This window comes from Drosophila melanogaster, chromosome X (assembly GCF_000001215.4).
Source record: "Drosophila melanogaster chromosome X".
Classification (NCBI taxonomy): domain Eukaryota; kingdom Metazoa; phylum Arthropoda; class Insecta; order Diptera; family Drosophilidae; genus Drosophila; species Drosophila melanogaster.
The window spans coordinates 8,958,575-8,978,186 of record NC_004354.4 but is presented as its reverse complement, the minus strand read 5'-3'; the positions used below and the strand labels follow the sequence as shown (position 1 = coordinate 8,978,186).

The 19,612-nt window shown below is 38.2% G+C and overlaps 2 protein-coding genes, 1 long non-coding RNA gene and 1 other non-coding gene across 16 annotated transcripts in view; 2 read left to right on the top strand and 2 right to left on the bottom strand.

Moving 5' to 3' along the window:
- lncRNA:CR43836 (long non-coding RNA:CR43836) overlaps positions 1-5,279 on the top strand; it is a 76,084-nt gene extending 70,805 nt beyond the window's left edge. For 2 of the 3 annotated variants that reach the window (NR_073641.2, NR_073642.2), the window contains one exon: positions 4,807-5,279. This is a non-coding gene — a long non-coding RNA (long non-coding RNA:CR43836). Of the gene's footprint in view, positions 1-530; positions 654-730; positions 852-4,806 lie in introns of those variants that run through there. The other variant, NR_073643.1, reaches the window with a different exon arrangement.
- rdgA (retinal degeneration A) overlaps positions 1-19,612 on the bottom strand; it is a 122,409-nt gene that overhangs the window by 51,290 nt on the left and 51,507 nt on the right. The gene's annotated exons all lie outside the window — the stretch shown is intronic.
- On the top strand, positions 3,932-5,279 carry CG10962 (uncharacterized protein). Its single transcript, NM_176714.3, has 2 exons — positions 3,932-4,532; positions 4,807-5,279. Exons 1-2 carry the CDS (start codon positions 3,960-3,962, stop codon positions 4,981-4,983), a joined length of 750 nt encoding a protein of 249 aa, NP_788887.1. The 5' UTR covers positions 3,932-3,959; the 3' UTR covers positions 4,984-5,279.
- On the bottom strand, positions 12,275-12,386 carry mir-4964 (mir-4964 stem loop). The gene has a single exon (NR_047781.1). It is a non-coding gene; the product is annotated as a mir-4964 precursor RNA (primary transcript).

Here is a 19,612-nt window from a genome sequence, read left to right as displayed (position 1 = left end):
GCTAAAGGAAGTGAAAGGAGCTCGCTGACTTAGTACTTAGCGTTGCAGGCGAGTCACGGCCATATTCAGATTACACGATACCAACCGACGCCACGCCCACTCTCCGGGAGGGGGGGGGGCGGAGTATCCCTCTTGGGGGGCGAAAGGTGCTGGGTATCCCTCAGCACGTCTCACATTAATGGCCCTACAAAAACAAAAAAAAAAATGGCAAGAGAAAAAAGAGAGAGAGTCGGCACAAAATAATTGTTTTCCGTTGAGCAATAATTTTCTATACCTTTCGTTTCCCCACGCCATTTGCCCCCAATAAAGCTTGTCAGTGGGCGTGGCCGTGCAGTGTACTTTATTTGGCCCAGCAAATTGAGTTAAGTGTAAAAGGCAAAACAAAAAAAAAAAAAATATTAGAAAAATGCCAAAATGCAAGAAAGGATAAGCAGAAGAGCCAAGCCCAAACGAACTTGGCTAAAACTGGGTGAAAATGTCTGAGAAGCGGAAGTGGAACACTTGCCTGCTTGTCCACCTTTTTTTTTTAGTTTTTTTGTAGGCAAAGGATGGGTTAATTAACCCATCGTCCAGTGGCCAACTAATCTAAATGATTTGTGAGGCGAGGCAAAGCGAAGGAAAGAGTTTTAAAACTAAATTAAAGGAAGTAAAAGGTATACGAATAGTAAAGAAACCGTATTCATTTCATATTAACTCATTTATTTTTCTCTAAACTTTCATTAATCTAAAGTCGGTAGCGTAATTTGTCTATTAGGATTTTAATGACAGCATTGCGTATACAATGATGTAATTTTAATGCCACCAACCAGGCGATATCTTAACGGTCATTATTTGTTAAGTTGCCCCACCACCACCACTTATTTTCTTGGCTAACACCAACACACACACACACACACCTACACATATACGGATTAATGAGGCCACAAAATGAGCTTCTAAATGACCAACAAAAGGAGGAAAAACCAATGAAGTGGCAGTCAGAAGAAAAAAAAGCTAACACGGGGAAAAACCCGAAAAAAACATTGTTGCCGCAATTGTCTTGTCCTGTGAGTAGATTTCCCTGTTATTGTTTGGCCTTTGCTGCTTCACTTTTACTTTACTTTACTTCTGTACTCTGCTCGCATTCATTACACACACAAAGGGTGTTCGAGGAAAATGAATGGAAAATGGTTGGAAAATGTTGGGCCGACATTGTTGCATCCAGGAGCCTTATTCAGCGCGTTAATTTTATGGATCCTGTTCAACTAAAGCAGCACATGAATCTTGTCCATCCATTCCGCCTCCTCCTGGATGCTTCATCATATCCACTAATGGCTGAAGGTCTTGGAAAAACCAAGCAACGCTTTTCACCCTGCATTTTCCCGCATTCACAATGCAAACTGAAGAAAGAAATAAAAACAGCAACATCTTAAAGCGCAACGCCAACGCCAAACTCCTTTTAAGCACAAGAATTATTATCCTTTTGGCCTTCGAAGGTTCCTTTATTTTCCATGAAGTTTTCCACACTGCTGAAAATCCACTGCACACTGTAAACTTTTTTCGTATGAAAAAAAGGAAAAACTCACTATGGAAAGTCTGGGCCCCAAAGGGAACCGTTTTGGCCAGTGGTCAGGGGATTTGCAGACCAACGATGTTTGGTCATAGGTTTAACTTTGATTTCGGTTTGATTCTCTAAGCGGTTTTATGCCCAAAAAAAAAAATGAAAAAACCCAGAATATCAAAGAGCACAGCAAATGGGCCAAAAGGGAATTAAAGGATTCAAATTGTTGAGGTTCTCATTGGATGAATCAAAATGAAAGCATTTCATAACTATTGCACTATTTTTTTTTTTTATTAAATAAGAAACCAACTCAAGAATGTATTTACACTTTGCTATTCAATTATATTCTCAAATTCCATTTAGTAATTAAAATAACATAATGCTGTTGCTCAACATTACCTTCTACACACAACAAAGAGGGTAATCAACTTAAGAAATGAAAAACCATTTTTAGTTGAGAAAAGCGTTTATTAATGGGAGGGGAAAACTGAAGCCAGGCGAAAACTAATTTGCTAACTGGCTAACCCTTTTTGCGATAAGTGAGGTGAAAAATGCCACAAATGAAAACAAATGCTGTTGGTGTATGGCGTTTTATTAAATCAAATTAATTGCTATATAAGGGACTGTAAAAAAAAATATTTGCATTTGCCTTTTCCATTTGTAAATATGTACCTGCAACTGGCATTTGAAAACGATTTGTCCATTTTATTGCAACATTTACAATAATACCAGCGGCCTGTGATTTCCATTTTATGCCCCTTTCGATTGCAGTCAATATTTATGTTTAATTTGACTTGTTTTCATTTCAACTATGTTTTCATTGACAGCAAAGCAGTTAGTGAAAAGCCAGCCAAGAGTGGTCTAATTTCAGTCCATTCAATTTGTTGGTTTATCCCAGTGCAGCTACTATTATTTAGTTTATTTTTTGTTTAGTTTTTCTAACCTTCTTTTGACAGCTCACATTTTAAACATGAAGCAATGCAATTGAAGATTTAGGAGGGCATCTTATAGATGAGCTTACATATTTAAACAATCATTTTGCTTAAATAAATTATGCCGTAAAATTTAAGGCACCAAAAAATCAGGTAGATAAAGGTGAAGACATTCGGCTAACGATTTGCACGCTTCGATTTAAATTGAGCCAAGTGAGGCACAAAAAATTGTAACAAATTGTATGGGTATGGCATGGAAAAATCCAAACAAATTGCTTGGCATCAATTTAATGGTGCATGCTGTATTGATGAGCCACTCAGATGGATGGTTAATCAGAATTGCCAGCGGAATGGACAATTTGTATGTCCTTAGACGATGGGTTTTTTTGTGCCATGTTTTATGGCATAGTTTTGTTTTTGCCAAAGCTCCTTTCTCTGTCATCATTTGCGTGAGTAATTGCATGATAAAGTGCTGGCAAAATGGCCACAGTTGTGATTTGATGGGCATTGGCACTTGCAACATGTTGCAACTGGATGCGGCAAATGGAGCCAAGCAAAGGGGATATCCCTTTTGTTGCCTTATTGTTGCCATTTAAGCATCTCTTGAATGTTACGAGCGGACATAAAAAACAAAAAAAAAAAAAAAAACAAAAGCCAGCGGTGCTGCACAAAAATATGTCAAGCGTGTGTGCGGGCGATAAACCCGTCACACACACACAGATACCCACTCACTAACACACACGTGCCGCTGCAGTATTGCACATGTGTGAGTGTGTGTGTGTGTTTGTGTGTGTGGGCCATAACTTGAGGCGCCATTTAACTGCATTGCGTGCTGGCCTCTTTAATGGTCGGCCTTAAATGCATGGGAAAATGAAACGAGGCTAAAAAAAAACTCCTGATGAAAACTGCAGGCACCTAAAAACAAGGAATCCCAAGGCAGTGCTTAAAATAGAAGCTATCAACAGACCATTACACAAGCCATTGAAATCTTCCCATAATCTCGATATAATATTATCATATACTTTTATATATATATATTTTAAATCAATGTTTTTAAGTTTTTGCAATATGAACAAGCACATTTCTTAAGGCCTTGAATGATTGGTTATCATATTGAATTCATTGGGGTTGATAGGCCGAAACAACATCTGTTGTCAGCAGTCCCACTGATCGGATGGTCTGTTTCAAGGAACGAAAGACACGTCATGCCAACAACGTTTACACGCTTTGAAAGTACACTCAGAAAAAGAACTCATCAGTAGTTCTTTGAATACTCTTAAAAGATAGATTTGTTGCTATACTATTAACTTACACTTCATACTGCATATTTAATACATTTAATACATAATCATCATGGGCATTTCTCTCAGTGCACAAAGAGAGAGAGAGAGAGAGCTATCACGACGCTGCGATAAGCTCCACCGAATGCATATAACCCGATCATCGGCTGTACTGCGGCCTCAGTTGAGCGCCGAAATTCGTGAGCGATGGATCGTTGGCAGAATCGCGTGGCCGTTATCAGTGGCGCCAGTTCCGGAATCGGAGCAGCCTGTGCCCGGCTTTTGGTGGCAGCCGGTCTACAGGTGGTTGGCCTGGCCCGACGCACCGATCGCCTCGAGCAGCTGCGCCAATCTTTGCCGGCGGAGCAGAGGATGCGCTTCCATCAGCACAAATGCGATGTATCGCAGGAGTTGCAGGTGGACACAGCGTTCGAGTGGATCGAAAAGGAACTGGGCGGCATCGATGTGCTGATCAATAATGCGGGCATTGTGCTGGGTGGCCAGCTAATCGATATGCCCACCAAGGACATCAACAACATACTACAGACGAATCTCATGGGCAGCATTTACTGCACCAAATTGGCCGCCAGCAGCATGAGACGCCGCCAGGTGGCTGGACATCTGATCTTTGTGAATAGCACGGCCGGAGTGGCCGGTTATAAGCCAGATCCGGCGGATGAGAGCCTAAATGCGTACACGCCCAGCAAATTTGCCCTGACTGCCGTCCAGGAGATCTGCCGACAGGAGCTAATCAATCAAGGATCAAAAATTAAGACCACGGTGAGCAAAAGAAATTTGTGGGCACATCAAATTGGTTAGCAATCAATAACAAAACGAAAACCATTTACCGGCTATGATCTCCGCAAAAAGTTGTAAAAATCCATAAATAATAAGTACCTGCTCAAACATAAACTAGCATTTCGATAAGCACAGCTGCTTTGGTACAGTATAACCTCGTTATAAACGCTTTCCCAAATCGAATTTAATTTAATAGAATTATTTTTTAATAACTCATTGAGTCAATAATATTTGCATAAATTTTCCAATCCTGCAGAGCATCAATCCCGGCTGGGTGGCCACCGAGATCGTTCCGGACGAAACGAAGGCCAAGCTGGGCGAGGTAATCCTCCAGGCGGACGACGTCGCTCAGGCTGTACTGTACGCCCTATCCACGCCACCGCACACTCAGGTGGAGCAGATAACGCTGAGGGCGGTGGGCGAATATTTCTGATAGCCCGACAACACAACGCAGCCCCCGAGATTAGGCAATCGACTTGCAGTGGAACAGTAAAAATCAAATAAAGGCGAACGACCCGATCCGACATGGCGCACATGACACACGGCGAGATACTCACATACCCCCCCACATTTGGTTTGCCACAAACTGTTGGCACTCACCTCGTTTCGTTTTATTTTTATTATTGTGTTCAGTTACTACGTAGTATATACATATATGTATCTATATATGGCATATGTGTTCAGCACCTTTCCTCAAGCCAAATAAATAATTCAGTTTTGTGAACTAACAATGCAACGCGAAGAAGCGATTGTATTGCACAGGAGTGGCACACATATTTGCCTAGGGCTGGTTAAAAATTTATATAGACCACCAGCAATTGGTCTTTATAATGACAACGATAGAGTCATCGAACGGAAGCTCTTAATAATGGGCGGCACTTGTAAACTTGCGACTATTAATAATGCAGTAATTTCCAGTAATTTTGCACACGCGTCATAAATGTTAGCTTAAAATATAATTTTGAATGCCATTTTTAGAGGCATATATTATTAATATGTGTTGCATTGGTCAAAGCTAAGTGAAAATGTGTTGTTTGATAGTTTAAAGTTGCTTGCCGCCACAGCCACATAATCAAGGAATTAATTTTCAAATATATTTGCTTTGTGGCAATTGTGCGTATAAATTCTCGAAAACTCTACGAAAATAGAGACGAGCAACCCGGCCATACGGATGAATAGCCACTTGGGCTTAGTCGAGTTGGAGTATGGAGTATTACGTATACGCACATTACGTATACGCATCGTTTCGCGACACGATTTGGTACTTAGGACCACAGCCTCAGTGGGGCATGTAATTGCACTCGCTTTCGAGGCTAACGAAAAATTAACAAATTTCCAACATTAGGGCTAGCAAACTTTCACGAGTTTGCGGTCTCGCGAATGGGGGACTTAAGTCAAAAATTCGTGGCAAGGCATCATGTACAGCATTCATATTATCTCAGCGTAATTATTTTATTTCATTTAAGCGCTGAGCGAGCAGCAAAAGTTTTTCGACACAGTCCCTCCTCTTTTTTTTTTTTTGAACCCCCATTTAAATGCTCATATTTCAGCGGAAAAGGGAAAACTTTTTTTTTTTTTTTTGGCAACCTTTTAATGACAGAATAACATCACATGTGTGCTCTTCGCTAAAAACTCTGTTGGCGCTTTTCGCGATTCTCTGAATGAGTAGATTATTTCCAGCGAAGTTAAATGAAATTAATTTCAGCTAAGTCTGCATTCAAAAGTGATTAGAATTTTGTATTTGATTTAAGAAAATATTTGTTAATCAAGCTTATATATTCTGAATTTTGTACAATCTATTATAGATGTAAAGGACCAATGTGTTCTTGTATTTCAAGAAAGGATTTGCATTGCCAAATTCGTTGACTGCCAGTTCAGAAGTTCCTTTTTGTTGGACACATCACCCCACTTCACTCATTTCCCGGATTTTGTTTTAATTAAATTTATAACAAATGTCATATAGCAGCAAAGTTTTTCTGCCATACAGCATGTCATATATTTTCCCCACATTCGCCGTCGCATTTTCCTTAGACGTTAGAAACCAACCGACTAGAAACCATATAGCTTTTGAGCACAATATTTATTGGAAGAATCCAATCCAATCGAATACAAAATATTAAACTAGAAAGTACAAAGGTTGTAACCTCTGGTATTAAGAACTTCAATTTCCAATAAAACAATAAAATATTCCCTTCGAATGCAAGATTCCTACTTCAACATTATGTTTTGGGCAAATATTTTCATTGGATACCCAGATTGTTTGGACCTTTTATTTTCTTTTTTTTTCTTTTTTATTTTTAGCCAAGAACGCCATCGAGGACTTAAATGCAATTTAAACATGTAAAGGGCTTTTGAGGGCGGAAATGTTTTCCCTGGCTTAACCCGTTTAAGTGAAATTCACTTTTGGCCAGACTCGCAGTTGAGATGCATGGAGTTGGTTTTTCGTTGGCGCAATCCCACAACAATATGCAACATGTTTATGGCATTTTTGCCCTTGGCCCTCCAGTTGTTTTTGTGTGTTGAAACCGCCCACTTGGGCCGCTGGAAAATAACACCGACCCCCACCCTCCCCCTTTGCCAGCACCTGTGTGCGCTTGTGGCGCTCAATTGAGGAATTTTTGGGCCGAGTCCAGAGGATTTTGCTAGGTCCTTTCGCCACCCATCTACTTCTACATTTCTGCAGTGCGGAAGCTGCTGTGGTTGCCGGCTAGTTTTGGTGTTTTGAGCTGCTGCACCCTGCTATCGACATTTACTTTATGACACAGAACGCCCACAGGCACTCTCGAAATTCTGTTTGGGACATTTGTGGCAAAATGTGTGCTGACCTTTGCGTCCGTGAACGGGTTGCATTCGAAGGTGAATTCCCAGAAATTAAAACCGGGCATCCATCAAAAGCCAATTCTGGCCTACACGACTGCATCTTTGGAGCGGTTAACTAAATTTGGAATCCGTTTTGCAGGCATGCAAACGACTTTGAAATTGAAATTTGCGGTGGCTTTATTAGCAATCGAATGGATATCATTTTGTACATTTTCTTTGACATGTGCCGCCACATCGATGAATACGTAGAAAAATAATTAATGGTTAATATTTCGAGTTCGATTTCAATTGAAATGAGTTATTTGAAAAACGGCAAAGCAAGTGAATTGTTTTAGAAATCATTTGGAGGCTTAAGAAAACACCAAGTGTGCAGCAATATTTTTCGAATTAAAGTTAGTGTAAATTCTACTTAATCGCTGGCCTTGCCAACTTTAATCGCCCTTAATCAAGTGCAATTAGGAGCATATACTTTTCGTGATTGCCCTTTCGTTGGATGTCAATCAAAATTGATCCACGGGCGTCAATTGGATGGTGAATGGTGTTAATGGGTGTGTGTGTGTGTGCATTTTGCGACCTCATTCGGGTGAAAATTCGGTCATGCTCGAAGTGCTCAGCCATCATCGTCATTGTCAGGCAATTTGCAAGCTAAACAAAGGCAAACAATAAGTGCCAAGAAAATTGCCAAACAGTGTCCCATCATCATCATCATCATCATCATTTCAGATTTTCTGATTGATGAGGTTTTTAGCTCAAGCCCTAGAAAGACAATCCCCGTTTGCCTTTCGTTCATTGCGAATTCCCCAGGTGCACTTTCAAAGCAGGATAGTAAAATGGTAAAAAATTTAATAAAAATCCATACGCACACACGCACAGCAAATAGTTCAAATAGTACGTCTCCAACTGCTCGAGACAATCAAACTGCACAAATATTACAACAAGAAGACAGAATCTGTAGTTTTGCATGCCTGCAAAAACATTGACAATCCGGATGGCAAACACGTTTCGTTTACTTTGCATTTGCATTTAATGAAGCAAAAACATAGCCGCTGGATGATTTGAATGGCTTTCAAGTTCACATTGTAATGCCAGCCATTCAGGAATATTGTACCACTAATCGGCCATTCTGCATTAATTGGTACAGCATTATTATGTTCAAAGCTTTTGGGCATGATTTGTAAGCGAAATATGCATATTCAATGATATCAAAACTTATCATACGTTTTGATATAAACAAAATATTTCCCAATTGATTGCTCTAAATATTTCACGGATATTAGGCTAGCTTTTCAAATAGCTAGATTGGGGGGAAAAAAACACACACACTGAAAACAGCATTGCTTGTATACAGATTATATACCTATGCTTTCCCCATTGACTTCATTTGTATGATAGTAGTCAATTTTGTATTCTATTTTTCTCTCAGTGCAATTGCATTCGTTGCTATTGAATTACACTCGTGCCCACACAAGCATGCACTCCTGCGTCTGCGGCAAAAAAGGGCGGAAAATATGGAATCCGGCAGAAGGGAGTCCAACCAGAGAATCAGAGAACCAGGAGGACCCGCATCCGGATCCGGATCCGCACCACGCCAGTTGGGATGCACAATGATGATGATGATGATGATGATGACGATGATGATGATGGCGCGTGCGGCATATTAGCTTTTTGCCCTTGCACATAAATTGCAGCATAACGTTTCGTTTACATGATTAAGAACTTTTCACTTTTCACTTTTCTTCTCGGCTGCTTTGTGTACACCATCGCGAACTAAGCGAATGAGCGGGTTAAGGGTCCTGTAGGGCGAAACTTGTAGCTCTTCGGTTGAATTGTAAGCTCGGTGGGCAAAAATACTCCACAAAGTACCAAAATAACAAAAAGAGAGAGAGAGAGAGAGAGAGAGAGAGAGAGAGAGAGAGAGAGAGAGAGAGAGCGAGATGGAGTGAAAGCCCAAAGTTTTCCAGCCTTTTTCCATTATAATCAGGCTCTTTTTTTTCATAAAGTTTTGCCGCCTACCATCGCTTTTGTGTGCTATTTCATTAGTGTTAGTCAAGAACCCTTAGTTTTTTGCGTTTTGGTTTTTTTTTTGTTTTTGGCCCCCTTGGCGTGTGTTTTTTAGACAGCCACGCCCCCCCCGTCAGCCAAAAACTCGCACAACAACTTTGCATATTTAAGTCAAATATGTTAATGGCAATGGGTATTTGGTTAGGCTGAATGAGCGGAAATAAGCGAAAGAAAATTCACAAGTCCACAGGGTATATTTTCTAAGCTTCAAATTTAATAAGGTAATTTATTTGAAACTTTTTTGGGTAGCTTCCTATATATGTTATGCTATTCGCCTTGATTTCATTAAATGTCATTAAATGACAATAACCATTCAAGTAACTCAAATAGAAGTGCATTTGCTGCGCTTCTCTGTGAGCACATTTGGGAAATTAAATGCATCTCCTTGAGCGCCCGCACTAAAGTTGATCCTTAGACTTGAGATGGTGAGATGGAGTGGGTTTTTTTTTTTTTTGCAGCAGTGATTCTAAGCGGCTTAGTGGCGACACAAAAGTCACCAGCACGAATATGTGGACATAACAAAGAGAAATGGTGGAGTGACGGCGGCCCAACTTCCGTTTCCGCCTTCTGCAGTCGCTTCCGCTGCTCGAGGCTTTTGCGGCAAAAACCGATATGTCTTTAAAGCATAATACACTTTAAACACACTTTATGCTCTGCTCTTCACTTTGCATGGATTTTATTTTTGCCACTTCCATGTTGATTTTCTCGTTTCATTTCTTTTATATTTTTTTTTTTTTATCCTATCGTCTTTGGCAGTCACAGGCAATGTGACACATGCAGCAATAAAAATTACGTATACGCCATCGATTACTGAACAATTATTGAGGGCTCGTCTTCCGTTCACCTTCCTCGGCTGACACTCAATTTCACACCGACCACTTTTTTACTAAAAAAAAAAACAAAACAAAAAAGGCCCTTTACGGCAGCTACGAATTAAAAAATATATTTTCATGACTTTCTACAATTAATTGGTATTTATTTATTGTGCAATATGAACGTGTATAAAAACTGATATTCAAATTGATTGTAGTATTTGGTAAGCAATAAAATTCAACAACTGTTTGTAGTCTCATGTTCTGCACAAATAAATATATTGCTGAAAATGCTTTAAATGTGCCATGAAAAAGTTAAGCAAATAGGAAAAATGTTGAATAAAATTTATAAAAACCAGAAGGGCTCTTTTAATTTTAAACGTACTTAATGAAGATATTACTTTTCATTATAGAGCGTAAAGCTTTATTTGTTCAGAAGTCATGCATACGGGATTATTTGTAGAAAAAAACGTTACTATTTTTATTTTCTGCTATATATACAAGTAGAAGTGCAAATAGTTACCCGGCCTAATTATAAATACATTTTTTGTGGGTGTCTCCTTTGCGTTTGTTATATACTTTTAACTAGTTTAAGCCATGCCCACTGCACTTTTTTTAAATGCTGTTGCACAAAAGGACCCGCATTTTGTGTGGGCAAAAGGGGGGCAAGTGTTCTGTATTCCAGGGGAATTGGGATTGGGTGTAATGGCATGATTCCAAGTGGGCAGAAAAGAGCCTTGAGCAAGTGATTTGCATGCCAAATTGATGATAGTTTGCTGATAGTCTGTTGATTTTTCCCTGTTTCTGGTCCTTGTTCCTTTTATTTTTATTTGGTTTTTTTTTTTTAATTTTTTTTTTTTTACAACCATTAAGCTGATTTGATGCGAGCCCTGTGTGGCAGTCTATTTTATTTGTATAAGTATAATCGATTTATCGATATGCCATGTTAAATATGAAAATGCTTTTAGCTTTAATGAAATGCATAAAAGCCTTTGCTTTTTATACGACGTCCTTCAATTAACCTTTGATTTGCAAGTTAAACTGCATATTTGAATAGCAGTAGTGGAAAAAAAATAGAGCTCCAGCTGATTGGCATTTAATTAATTTATTTAAGACTTATATCAGTCGTATGCATAATTTGCCCACATTTCATTTTCCGGGCACCATAAAAATGTAGAAGATTTGTAGAAAAGATAAAGTTACTCGACATTACGCAGACATATCCCAAAAGTAGCCTATCATTTTCGTTTACAGCGAGGTCAAAGGGTCGCAAGTTGATGGGCGTGTAGGAAAGTTTTTAATTTCTAATAACGATACCGAAGCTGCTCTCAACTAAATTGCCAAAAGTGCAAAGGCAAAAGGCAATAAAAACAAAGCCAGGCTAATTGCAAGTTCGTTGAGTGAGTGGAGTGCACTTAGGTTGGGTCAACTTTTGATCGAAGCTATTTGCACTAATTAAAAATCCATCACGTAATGAAGCCAAAGTTAGATGCATGCAACCGGATACCTTGCGGCCACAAAACCAATTTTGTCAATTCAAAATGTGGCCAATCGATTAATTAGCAAAATAGTCGACAAATATCAACTATTATTAAGGTTGTTATGACAAGATGATCAACTGGCTTTATTTGAAAACAAAAAAAATATACACCTTATGCGCTGAATTTATGCTCACCAATAAAACAAAACGAGTACAGAAAATACATTTCATTTAAATGACACCTTTTTGGACAAATTAACATTGATATTTGAGTTAATGGCAATGATAAGAACTTTTCGTGATAGTTATATGATGATTAATTGTGTTCATAACATTGTAAATAAGTGGCTTGGGAATTGGACAATGGAAATGAATGATATGTTGGATATGCAAGTTGGAATTGTTTAGGGAATCGAATGGTAAATTAAGTAACAAATAATAATACGGTCAAGCTCAATCACAAATTCTGTTGATATTTCGTTGCAAATTCTATTAGTTTATGGATTGACGGACAAACAAATTGAACAAATTTTGATAACAAACAAATTGATTATGTAGCACTCCTTGGCAGCCATTTGCAGACAAATAAATACGTACCATATAAAAAAATATACATAAATACATATTTATTCGCCTTGGGCATGAAAAGGACCATTCAAAAATTGTCGAAGCATGGCGAACGATGAATGCGGGAAAATGCGGAAAATCTACTTGAGTGGGGGAAGAAAAACCATTTGTGGACCACTAGACGAAATTAGCTAGAGAAACGCTTAGTAATGGCAATTTCATAAATTTATCTTCGTAAATGCGTATATATGATATTAGCATATTTTGTCGAAATCATTCGATTCGATGCACGGCTTTTTGCGTTCAACATGTTACAATACAAATATTTGGCCGGCCATTGTTTTTGAAACATTTTTCATTTATTTATTTAAATTTTTCATTTTTCATTTGACGTCACTGCATCTCATTTCGCTTCGTTTCGATTTGTTTCATTTCGTTTCGTTTTCATTTCCCGGTTGCTTTTCTCTATCTCTCTCTTCACATTTTGTCGCCTCATTTCCCCTCCGTTTTTCCGCCGGTTTTTCTTTTGTTTTATTGATTACGCACATTTGAAAATCAATCAGCGAGCCAATCGCTCGGGCCCATTGACTGAAGTTTTGTTTATTTGTTCATTTTCCAGTCACTTTTTTTCTGAGTGCGATTCCGATTCTTTAATGTTTTTGGCCTGGGCAAGCACTTTGCTCCTAATGGCCAAAAATCGAGGGGCTAAATTGGCGCAAAAAAATGCTTTACGACGTCTTAAGATACTGAGGTCATAGAAATATATATATACATATATGTTTTTTAGAAAAATCGAACAAAAAAAACTCGCGGGAACACAGCATTTGTACATTTCTCATTAGCTATGAATGAAGCCTTAGAAATAGATTAGCTATTTGTATTTAGCTGCTTATTGCCATCAAATTATTTCGTTGATATTACCAAATTCATATTTATGAAATCGAAATGGAACAAATTGAATTTGCATGCCACAATGTAGACTTTGCATTTGCAACTCGATAGAAATAACGTATAACACGTATACTTGATAAGTTTTCCCAATGTGACAGCCAATGTTCGGTTCTCGTACAAGATTGTTTACTCCATTTGGATTTGTTTATTGTTTTATTCCTTTGTTCAACCCACAAAAGGGCAACGCATCCTTGGAGTGTGTCCTGTCTGCTGGGCAAACATACATCTCTCTTATGTTTGTTTTTGAGGGAATGCGCCTGGGAATCTGGGTATCCAGCAAGGATCCAAATCTCGTTTCTCCTCTAACTGCAGGCAATTTTTCTATTTTCCACATCATTAGTTTTCAATGAATATCATCTTTGTTGCTGTAGTTTTTTTGTTTTTTTTTTTTTTTTCTGCTGGGTTAAGTGCCCCGCTTCGCATTTGTGATTCCCTGGCATAAGCAAATAAACTTATAAATTGGCCAGGACCAAAACACAATCGAAGCAAAATCGTAGCGCCGGGCGAGCAGGAGCAGCAAAAGTTCAATAGCAGTCATAAATCAAAAACACTGCCATGGGAAATGAGTCGAAGAAAAGCGAGGGCTTTTCTTCCATTTCCTTCGCCTTTTCCTTTGCCATTCCATAGATTTCAGTTAGTTGATGACGGGCGGGCGTGTGTGTATTTTGCCCAAGGCAATTGTAATAGAATTAGTTTATTTTCTCGTATTTGACTTTTTGTCGCACGTTGTTAAATAAGCAATATGAACAGCGTTTTCGATTTCCGCACAAAATTCATGCACGAGCGGCATTGGCAAATCATTTGAAGTCACTGCAAATGCCCTGCGGTTCACAACATCTTCATTATCGCCTTCAATTATCTCATCGACAAAAACAAGAAAATATGAGAAACAAAAAAAAAAAAAAAAAACATGGCCAACAGAAAACATAAATATATTTCGGGCAAATCAAGCAAAAAATCAAAATCAAAGTAAATACCCAGAACAGGAAAAAAAAGCCAGAGGGCTTGGCTTCTTAACGGACATTTATTTTCGACCAATGGTCATCCTACCATTCAATAAAATCAAATGCTCATTTTTTTTTTTATTTTTTTTTTCCTTGTCGCTAACTCCTATTTCATATACATTGTACGATGGTCGATGGAAAATCATTTTCCCATAATAACATGGTAGTTGCAAAAACAGAATGGGAAACGAGCGCAATTTAGTCACATTTTTATCAGAACTTTAATTATCCTGTTGGCCGAAAAGTGATCAATAAAACGCACAATTTTGTGGGTAGTGGCTATCGGTAAATGACTGTGTCATCAGCTTTTAAACCACAAATTGTACACTTCAATGGGAAATCAAATGAAAATAGCACAGAAAAAGGCGTTTCATGACACGAATATTGCATTTTGAATGAAACGGAAAAGTCGATTCGAAGCTATCGAATAACAAACAAGTGGTAGCTTTTCTAATTTAAAGAAAATAAGATTTGCACTATTTGCAATGCATTCATTTATTTCAATATTATTATTTGTTGCTTCAAGGTATTTACTATTTGTTATTTGCATTTACATTACTTTGACTAATTATATGGATTGTGTTTTTAACAGACAATGCGAACAAAGGCAGTGCTGATGAAGCCGATGGAAATTGCGGTGGGAAAATTAATACTCATGACATGTAATTAACCGATTTACATTAGTAGGAAAACAAAGAAGAAACAGCATCGAAAAGGGTAGAAAATCACACACACACACACACACACACATTATGTAGATGACCGCATTTCACAATCAAATGTCCTTGTGTTTCTGGCATACTTTTGTGGGCAAGGTGGCCGAGACGTGGAAAAACCACAGTTCAGACTTGCCATCTCCCTTTGAACGGAAAATGAGCTACACATTCACTTGACAAGCTCTGGTTTTTCTTTCTTTGACCATGAACATATCAAATAAATGTAAAAAAAAAATGCATTATTTTTAAAATAAGCATTAGAACTACTTGTCGTCCCGCATTGCAAAACGGCTAATAAGAGGAAAACGCTATACAAAATTACAAGCAATAAACGAATAATAGAAGCTTTTTCAACTCACCGACCTTCGTTCGCTTGCATTTGGTAAATTGGAAAACGTTGGCGGACTTTCGGAAAATTGTTGCGGCCAAATGTCAACTGACAAAGTCAGTTTGATTCGGTTTAAAGCCTTTTTTATAGATTTATGTTGCTATCAATAGCCACTTGCCAGCCAGCTAAAATCGCATTCAATGTTTTGGCCCATTTAACTAATTGAATTTTGTGTAGTGAAATGGCAATTGAAAATGTAACGATTGAAAACGAAATGCTCGAACATTTTAATTTGACTTCATTAATACTTGTGCTAACTAAGCTTGGTTCTATAAAAAAAAAATTCTTAAATATCTTGAATATTCTACTGCATTCTACAAAAACTTGAAGGTGTTCAACAACGCAATTTGTTCAAGCCTTTAAGTTTGTATCGATTTCAATGGTTGTGAATTCTGGGAAATGTAATGGACTTTATTCCGCACGTACTGAGTGAATTTGGGAATGTTTCTTAATTTTTTTTTTAGACAAAGTGACAACGATGCAAAATACTCAAATGAAATGGAATTGCGGACGAGGCCCAAAAATGCTTCTATTCTTGGGCAAAAGTTTTGCCTTCTAATATTTTATTTATATTTCATTAAATATAAATGCGTTTGCCTTCCAGTTAAGTGGAGTTTCAGTTTCTATTCGGCTCAGCTCGTTCAATTCCCCATCTAGTTGGGCCAACCAACCAACAAGTTGCCAGTGAAATTATTTTATTTTTATTTATTATTTGGCACAGTCTGGCCTGGCATTTTTCTGCCGGTTTTCAACCCTTGGTCGACAACGTCTGGTTAAACAAAAAACAGAATAAAAATACATGGACTACAAAGGAAAAGGACTGCGAAATGAGCAGGCGGGGCTGAAGGCAGCGACAGCCACAGCCACAGCCACATCGGCAATTATAAAATAACAAAAATGTGGCCAGAATGGCAAAACAAAACAAAAACGGGGCCATTGACTCTGGCTGTGGCTTAAAGTTGCCGAGAGTTGAGTTCATTTTGGGTCACAGGGATTTTGGACTCAACGAGTTGGATTTTCATTTCATAAATATCGTCAATGTCTAAAACAACAGGCAGAAAATCGATCTAAATTGGTTTGCCGCCCCCGGAAATGCTTGTAAGTCCAGCGCACAGTTAAGGCCAGTTGAGTTTTGCCGTAGTGTTTAGTTTAGTTTGGGCCAAGAGTTCAACGACACGCCATTAGGAGGGCGGTGGGTTATATTGGCCAAGTAGGTATTGCGTGCCATTTATTAAGCCATTTCTTGAACACCATTTGACACCTTGGCCCCGATAAGTTGAGCAATTTATGTTACATGGCAGACGCTTAAATTTGTCATCAAAAAGTTTGCACAGCGATCTGCTGATGGGTTGTTAAGGTGTGTGGGATAAGTTGTTAGACCGCCGGCAATAATTTATTAGATCCAAAACATTGATAAATCGTTTTGAAGTGAGCTCAAATAATTAATTAGTCGCTTAGAGTGTATATAAACACAATTTGATACTATACACTTTACAAAAAAGTTATGCCGTACATTTAGAGCTATTCAATTTGCGAAGTTACTTTTTTAACATTATGATTATTTTGGCATAAAAATCAAACTTTTGCGCCATATTGAAGCCCCACGTTGGGCGCCATATGTCACGAAAAAACGTTAGTTTGAATGTTTATGTGAGGCCTTTCTTCAACGTGTGGCTTCTGACGGTGCCCATCATTAATTATTGGTGCACGTCAGCGTATTTATATTATTAATTATTACAAGGCGTTGAAATTAATTGCCCACTTTGACAATCGATTGGCTACCGTTTTAACAACGATCGCCATGTAATCGTGGTCGAAAATTGTTTGGTCGAATGTTTCGTGTTTGCGTTTCGGTTTACGCCTTTTGGCCACCGCTGACCACGGAACTTTTTTGATTAATTTATTGGTTCGTGTTCTCATTCTCTGCTTATAGCTTAATTTTTGTTGTTGCTGTTGGTCTCTGTGTGCGCTTCATTGTTTACTTGTAACAATCGACAAATAATGATTTATGCATAGTCAGCACTTTAACGTTAGGCTGCCTCTAAAGTTTCCCCGTCACGCTAGCTCATGAAAATCGGGGGGGGGGGGAAAAAAAAAAACAGTGGTAAAGGTTTGGGAAAATTACACAGAAACTTGTTTAATTCCGATGCCCGATCCGAATCAAATGGCCGAGGCAACATTTACCGAAAAATCAATTGAATTATTCAACAAGGTGAATAGTGCCTGGGTGACTTTAGTGAATGTCAAATTTGCCCGCTAGCTTATCGAGTTTCGGACGCCATTAGGATTGACAGCAGGCATCGTCGTGGGAGGTGCATGAGGATAATTATTGATTGGATCAGCGTTTTCGGCGTGCAAGAAAGTGCAGCGATGTGTGCAATGCGAGAGCCTTTCCCCGATGCGACAAGCAGCCGTTAGGCGGGACCATCGACTAATTATAGCCCGGCATGCAGCAGGATACGGCCATCGCCTGATGGCCCCAACCATACCATTCCATCCCATACCATTCCATCCCCACCATCCATGCATCCTTTGAGTGGCTCCTGTGGTCCTGTGTGGGCGCCTTTCTAGGTATGGCATTACCATCACCACATGCCATGCCCACAATGTGCAGCAGTGGGTGGCTTCCACTCCGACCACACCACACATGTAATTGTTGCTGAAAGCATATTTAATTGAAACTTATTTCGTGTGGCCAACACTTTTCGAACGCAACATAAGTTCACTAAGTACAGTTTGGCTAATAAAAATTAAAACCGATTGCAACATTATTGATTTTTAACGCATTTTAAGCCAAAACCTAATTGGCAATACAGTTTGTTAACCAAAAAATTAAGCTAAATTTGAACACAACATAATGGTCGAAAAATAGATTGAAATGCCTAATTGGGCTAATAACTGAGTTATCAATCATTTGGCGTTTAAATTTGGAAATTAAAATTTTTCGTATATTTTTACGCCTTTTTTTTTGTATAACTATCAGTATTTTGGCCATAACTTTAAAAACAATGGTCTGAATATGGAATGTTATATATCGTTGAGTTCGTATTTAAATTTCTAATCGAACTGTGTTCAAAAATAGGAATTTTATTTTTTTCGATTTTTTTGCAAATTTTGATGATAGAAAAAAATGCAAAAATTGGGCAAAAAAATTAATTTTACCAAATCCGTACAAAAGTGATATGGGTCATTAGAATGGATAATTCGCTCTATAAAAATGTTATTCTTTTGGCTTTATGTTCATTTTTAGCCAATTTATGATAAAAATTCTTTCAGCAATTACCGAATTTTCGCTAAAATTCGTTTTTCCAAATTTTCATCACAAAATTGTCAGATTAAATTTTGATGTAATAAAATATGAAAAATCTGTAAAATTGTTACTTTTCGAAATCCGGGATACTTAGTTTGAAACATGAGCTGCACAAAGTAATTATGAACTTTTTCGCCAAGTTATGAGGAAAAAGAGTAGAGTTTCTTTGAATTTTGTATTACTTTCTACGTGGCTGTGAATTGTATTGAATCGTAATTAATGAATTGAAGGAATATCCAGTCATAATCCATAAATTCAGATTAAATGGGGTTCAGTCGTGGGCTGATGGTTTTACTTTAATGTGTTGTTTTTTTTTTTTTTTTTTTCAGAAGGTGTTACTGAGCTGAAACCGACGTGAAGTCCATAAATTCAAATGAAAATGGAATGGCTGTAAATTGTTGCACACTTTTCACTGTGTTTTTTATTTGTACAGAAGACTTTTCGTGCTAATTGGCTGATGGCTTTGGATCGTTGCTACATAAAAGCCAATCATCGGCCTTAATGAACGATTTTAACAGCCCTGTGCCAAAAGATTCCTTACGCTGGCAATTAAAACAAAGCATCATCATCATCATCATCATCATTGGCATCGCCAGACTTTGCATATTAAAAAAAAAAAAAAAAAGCTGACCGAGCTCTGGCGATAAATTAAATTGAGTAGCAAAACCAATACAAAGGCATCATTTCATTTATGATACGCCCACTCGATCTGCCCACCCATCCAATTGCCCAACGCCCACCGCCCACCGCCCGCCAGCAACCACCCACTTTTCCGCCCAGCTCAAGGCTATTGGGCCAGCTGCTGCTGTTCTCGCTGTTGGTTTTTGAGGTTCGCTTCGTTACTCCTCGGTTTATTTTCATCCTGTTCATCATGCCCTCGATTCAATTTTTACCATGATAATTATGTTTTTTACTCTCGATGTATCTTCTTTTTTTATTTTTTTTTTTAATTT

Coding starts and splice junctions, on each gene's coding strand:
- CG10962 (NM_176714.3), top strand. CDS start 3,960: ATGGATCGTTGGCAGAATCGCGTGGCCGTTATCAGTGGCGCCAGTTCC. Junction 4,533..4,806: donor GATCAAAAATTAAGACCACG/GTGAGCAAAAGA, acceptor CCAATCCTGCAG/AGCATCAATCCCGGCTGGGT.